Source organism: Mizuhopecten yessoensis, unplaced genomic scaffold, assembly GCF_002113885.1.
Source record: "Mizuhopecten yessoensis strain PY_sf001 unplaced genomic scaffold, ASM211388v2 scaffold2831, whole genome shotgun sequence".
Lineage (NCBI taxonomy): Eukaryota > Metazoa > Mollusca > Bivalvia > Pectinida > Pectinidae > Mizuhopecten > Mizuhopecten yessoensis.
In genome coordinates this window covers 84,270-90,585 of record NW_018404741.1, presented here as the reverse complement: position 1 = coordinate 90,585, position 6,316 = coordinate 84,270, and the positions used below count along the sequence as shown (strand labels likewise).

The 6,316-nt window shown below is 41.7% G+C and overlaps 1 protein-coding gene across 1 annotated transcript; it reads left to right on the top strand.

The window, feature by feature from the left end:
- Nucleotides 1-1,265: 1,265 nt before the first annotated feature.
- Nucleotides 1,266-5,473, top strand: LOC110446587. The gene is made up of 2 exons (XM_021491797.1): nucleotides 1,266-1,573; nucleotides 4,145-5,473. The coding sequence occupies exons 1-2, from the start codon at nucleotides 1,300-1,302 to the stop codon at nucleotides 4,975-4,977; spliced, it is 1,107 nt and encodes a 368-aa protein (XP_021347472.1). The 5' UTR covers nucleotides 1,266-1,299; the 3' UTR covers nucleotides 4,978-5,473.
- Nucleotides 5,474-6,316: the final 843 nt, after the last annotated feature.

Below are 6,316 nucleotides of genomic sequence, written 5' to 3'. Positions count from 1 at the left end.
CAACCGGTTTGACCGTTTATAAATGTAACAATTTCGGGTGTAAATCCTGGCGGACCTGCAAATGTGTATGCATGCCTTGCAAGGCTTTCTCAAGACTCGCCTGAAAGCAGCATCAGATTACTAGGTCCGACCTTATTTAATAAACGAACAACAGTGGTCCGATCGGTTTGACCGTTTAAACGAAAACGGCCCAGCAGGTGTTACTATAATTTGCACTACGATATTGAATGCCCGATACGCAATACGGAAATGACGACACGGTGTACATGCACATTTCGATTAAGATGATTGAGTCCTAGCTGTACTTTTTCCGGAAGTATGTCACGAAAATGGACGCTGATGACGATGTGTCGAGCCACCTTAATTCGTTTCAATTCTTTCATCAAATTCATTTTTATACCTGATAAAAAAAATATTATAACATAAATACAGGTCTCATAATTATATTTATAACGACACAAATGTATATATAGGTATAATTTATTCCGATTCTGCACCGATCATGTTATTGCAATCCTTTTACAAAATATATCTTATACCCGATAATTATATTTATCAATGGTACGGTATCACTGGGGTTACGTAGGTGCTAGAGTACCTGTGTATGTAGGGGTAAGGCGTGGAGTCTAACGTACACGGTGAATTACGTGTTGCACGTGAATTACCTGGGTAGGAGGTTGTCATATACAGGGTGTATAGGGGGTAGTGTCATTCGAGCTGTTGCAGCCAGACAGTGCGCTTGTGGTATTTACCTACGTTTCCTGGTTAGCTTGCTAATTTGGTCTTTACCGATTATGAGCGAAGAAACGACCCCCCCTCTGAACAGTTGTAGTACTGGGGCCCCTTCTCCCCCTACAGTGGGTCAGAACACGGGAGGCGTGGAGGCTTTTGAGGCCTTTTCATTGTTCAGGCAATATTTGGACAATAAACTAGATTCCTTTAGAGCGGATTTGGGAGAAGGAGAGACAGAACCTAAAAAACCTAAGTCGGACAAATCTGTGAAGTTTAAGTCCCAAGGGAATAGGATTCAATTCCAATTTAACGAGGAATTGGAGGCGGATGTGGTCAAGTTACAGAAAAGACTTGATAAACGTGACTTTGACAGCTGCGTTGAGTTGGCCGCGAACCTGAGAGTTACATTGTATAAGAGAAACAAGTTGATACGACTTGCTGACAAGTCGCCCGCTGGCTGGCAAACTGTGAAGGAATACGTGTCCGACGATCTCGCTTCTGACAGTGAGGACAAGAAACGTATTAGACAGGCGGAACAGAGGGCATTGAGGAGTATAAAACTTAAACATGGTTCTAGTAAACGTAGTTCTTCGGCTGTTTTTAACAACAGTGGTAATACAGCTACACGTTACGCCTCTCCCCCCGCAGCCGCGGGGTCTGCGCCTTTTCGTGGAGGACCCTATAACTACGGAGTCACTGCCCCGCGCAGCACCGCCCCTTCGGACCAGTGTTTCTCATGTGGGGGATTCGGTCATTGGAGGAGGGACTGTGGGAAATTCAGACAGGGAGGATCTCGACAGCCACAGCAGCAGACAAACGGACCGAAGTGACGAGATTCATGATAAGTATACATATACTTCTCCCTCGTTGTTTGATTTAGACGAACTGAGCTCTCATAAACAGTTTTTTGAATATCAGGACAATCGTCCGGTTACGTCTGTTAAAGGTAGATTAAAAAGTCACGTTCAGTTTTGGAGAGATATCGGTGCTTCAGAATTTATCGTAGAAATGCTTAAGTACGGTTATGTAATACCTTTCATTTCGACCCCTCCAAAAACCTTTTCTAAAAATAACATGTCTGCAGGAAGAGAGGCTGAGTTTGTCACGCAAGCTATTGCAGATCTGGTTAATAATAAGTGTGTTGTACAAGTCCCATTTCTTCCTCACGTAGTCAATCCTTTAAGCGTTGCTTACAGCAGTTCTGGCAAGAAAAGGTTGATTTTGGATCTCAGAAGGGTCAATCTTTTTGTTTGGAAAGAGAAGATAAAATTGGAGGATTGGAACGTTGCATTAGAATTTTTTGATCGTGATTCCTATATGTTTAAATTTGACCTTAAATCCGGGTATCACCATATAGATATTTCTTGTGGTCAACAATCCTTTCTCGGGTTTTCCTGGGATGGTAAGTTTTATTGTTTTAGTGTATTGCCTTTCGGATTATCGTCAGCTCCGTACATTTTCACGAAGATCCTTAGGGCCCTTGTTAAACACTGGAGGTGGAATGGTATTAACATAGTTCTATACATAGATGACGGTCTAGGTTGTAGTTCTGAGGAAGTAACATGTCAGAAGAATAGTGATTTTGTTAGGGACACACTCTATCGCGCGGGTTTTCTTGTCAATACAGAAAAATCTGTGTGGGTCCCATGTCAAAATATTTTGTGGTTGGGTCTTAATTGGAATTCGTTGAGTTTTAGTATCTCGGTCCCCGACACTAGAGTAAGTAAACTTGTTACTAGTATCGATGCTCTTTTAGACACCTTACCAATTATTTCATCTAGACAGTTAGCAAAGGTTACAGGGTTAGTAATGTCATTTAAGCCCGTGATAGGTAATCTCTGTTGTCTGATGACAAGACAATCAATGGTGTTCATAGCGAGGTCATCATCCTGGGACGGTAAGGTCAAGGTCAACAGTAATCCATTCATTAACGAGTTGGTGTATTGGCGTGATCACGTGTGTACTTTGAATGTTAGGTATTTGGCTACATACGATGTCCCTAAAATTATCATGTTTTCTGATGCTAGTGCTTATGCTTGTGGTGCATACTCTGTAGATCTCGATAGCAGCATATTTCACAAAATGTGGACAGATACTGAGATTCCACGTAGTTCTACTTGGAGGGAAATGAAAGCTATTTCATTAGCATTACAGTCGTTTCAGTCAGTGTTAAAGGGAAAGCAAGTTAAGTGGTTTACGGACAGTAAGAATTGTGTTTCTATAGTCACCAAAGGTAGTATGAAGCCTGATTTGCACGAGATCGCGATCGACATTTTTGAAAGATGTTCTATTAATAATATTATGATAGACATCGAGTGGGTACCCAGAGACAGTAATGTGCGCGCTGATGAGATCAGTAAAATATTCGATTTCGACGACTGGTTTGTAACTGTGGAATTCTTTGAGTTTATTGACTGGCTATGGGGTAGGCATACTGTTGACAGGTTTGCCAGTGTGGATAACGCTAAACTGGAACGCTTCAATTCCAAGTTCTGGAACCCTGGCACGGAATGTGTAGATGCGTTCGCCAAGCATTGGGGAGGCGAGAATAACTGGTTGGTGCCTCCTATAAACTTGGTTATTCAGACAATCAGACACGTTCTGGTGTCTAGGTCTTGTGGTACCCTTATAGTTCCTAAGTGGCAATCAGCACCCTTTTGGACCTTTATTTTCAAGCGTGAGTATGTATACAGAGACTATGTGAAGGAGGTGTTGGAGTTTCATGAGACTGATCGCATTTTTGGGAAATGTACCGATAAGAACTCCTATTTCAACCCTGATAAATTCGTCGGTACTGTTTTAGCAGTGAGGTTGCAAGCCTAGTTTACTGTTTACTTTGTTTTACAAAATCTATTAAAAGTTTTGTACTGATTTAAATGTATTGTTCTTATATTGGGCACGTATTGTCCCGGAGAGAGGGCATGGCCACGGAGCACGTGGCTGCTGTTTACTATTGAGGTCACGTTTCATGCATTCCTGTCTAGGTCACGTGTTGTCTGTAGATACGCGTGAGTAGTTCTCGTAGTACGAGATACTACGGCCAGTGCACGGTTGTATCCTTAGCTCAGCGGATGAGTTTACGTCACGTTTTTCCATGGATGGACATGTACAGGGGCCGTACATTACATGTTGTGTTGTTTAATTTATGTGTATGAAGGTCACACACGGTGACGCTTCCTTATATATGACAAGGCCGGTACTGTTAGTACGCGTGCGAGGTCATCCCGTTGGGGCACTTCACGTGCGCGACATGATAGGTCGGCATGTGGTAGGGTGTGGTGGTCACCCGTTCAGGCAGCATTACGGTACTGATGTTAACGATTCCGTCGTTAACTGTAAATAAATAAATGAATAATAATACGTTATAGTAGTTGCTTCTCGCGTTTATATCTTATTGTGTATTCTTGTATACAACTTTCAGATGTCTTTAATCATGGGCGATGGGTCAACATGGGAACCACAAACAACAGATTTTTGCCTCTCGTCAGTGATTTAAAGAGGATAGTTACGGCATCTAAGGCTGTTAATACCCGGAAATGTTATGATCACGGGTTCAAACAATGGTGTTCTTGGGCTAATTCCTTCAAAGTTAATGTCCTGCCAGCGTCGGAACAATATGTTGCCTTATATTTAGTATCTATAATTCAATCTAGCAGTAGTGTTGCTAAGTTAGACCAGGCTATCTATTCCATCGGTTGGGTTCACCAACTGGCAGGTTTCCCGAATCCTTGTTCATCGGATTTTATAAAAATGATCAGGGCAGGGGGGTCCCGGCTGTTGGGATGTCAACCCTGTAAAAAAGAGCCTATCACTCCTGATATTTTAAAACAGTTAGTGACATTTTTTGCTAAAGACTCGTGTTCCCTGATGGATCTAAGAATAGTGTGTATGTGTTTAGTAGGTTTTGCCGGTTTCCTTAGATTTGCGGAATTGGTCAATATTAAGAGATCGGACATCGTTTTCGCTGATCAGTTCATGACTATCAGAATTCCCAGAAGTAAGACGGATGTAGTTAGCGCAGGAGCAGAAGTAGTTATTGCTAAGACTTCTACGATATTATGTCCGGTTGCCATGCTCAAACGCTATTTGACTTGTGCTAAGATTCCCTCGGACTCCACAGCTTTTATTTTTAGGCAAATGTCATTTTGTAAAAGTTCTAATTCGTTCCAGCTTCGTAATTCTGGTCCCCTTTCTTACACTAGAGCTAGAGAACTTCTTTTAGAAAAGCTTTCATTATTAGGTTGAGATAGTAGGAAATTTGGCCTCCATAGTCTGAGGGCTGGTGGAGCTACCGCGGCAGCAAACTCAGGAGTTGCTGATCGTATATTCAAGAAGCACGGTCGTTGAAGTCCAAGGACGGTTATGTGCATGAGGGCTTGGACGAAAAACTTTCCGTTACACAAAAGCTGGGTGAGAATGTAATTTTAATGTTTGTCAGACTTTTAACCCGTTCTTTGTACTCGAAGCGCTAGCTGCAGTCAGCTATTTCCTATATTATAGTGTTGAGTTGTAATTGATAAATGATTTATGTTCGTTTGAACTGGTGAATTAGAACATAATTATATTTATCAATGGTACGGTATCACTGGGGTTACGTAGGTGCTAGAGTACCTGTGTATGTAGGGGTAAGGCGCGGAGTCTAACGTACACGGTGAATTACCTGGGGTAGGGGGTTGTCATATACAGGGTGTATAGGGGGTAGTGTCATTCGAGCTGTTGCAGCCAGACAGTGCGCTTGTGGTATTTAACCCCCCCCCCCCCCCCCCCCCGGTCAACTTGGTAGCGAGCAATAGAGAGTTAATTGGCTTTGATGTTACTTGCCATTTGGTGTATGCTTTCAGGTTTATAGGCTTTGCCATATTACAGAGCTGCTGGGACAGATCCTTGGGATTGGGACTTGGAGCTAGAGGAACAGTCGCTCAGCAACACTCGCTCAGGAACAGCCGTGCACACTCGCGTGTTGTTGCCGTGTTTTTGTAGTTACCCCAATAAAAGCGCTAGCTGCAGTCAGCTATTTCCTATATTACAGTGTTGAGTTGTAATTGATAAATGATTTATGTTCGTTTGAACTGGTGAATTAGAACATAATGATAATTGAATATATCTAATATTTATTATTAAGATATATAATAATTGATATATTTCTGACCGTTCCTGTCCGTTTCTGCCCGTTCCTGTAAATCGTCTGACCGCAATTCATCATGTATATGCCGATTTTAGAGCTGATTTTTTTTTTTTACTTTTGATACATGTAATATTACAGGGGTTATTCATTGTACAAAAATATCACCCATGGCCACTGTACGCTACTGTACACTGCTACCTTAGACTTAATGAGTCTAGTTGATACTGAAATTAATATAGACTACAACACTCTTGCATTTTACAGGATATCAGTATACTTTTTGATTGGAATCAACGTAAGGCAATTTAGAGATTTCCAATGTATTAAATGCATCCTTATATAGAGCTCATTAGGGTTACCTTTTCATGAATCACATTTCAACCAGATTCAATCAAGTAATGCAGTTCTTGTTATTCTCTTCGTAACAACTATCTTTCATTTCCTGATGCGTCCCTTCCG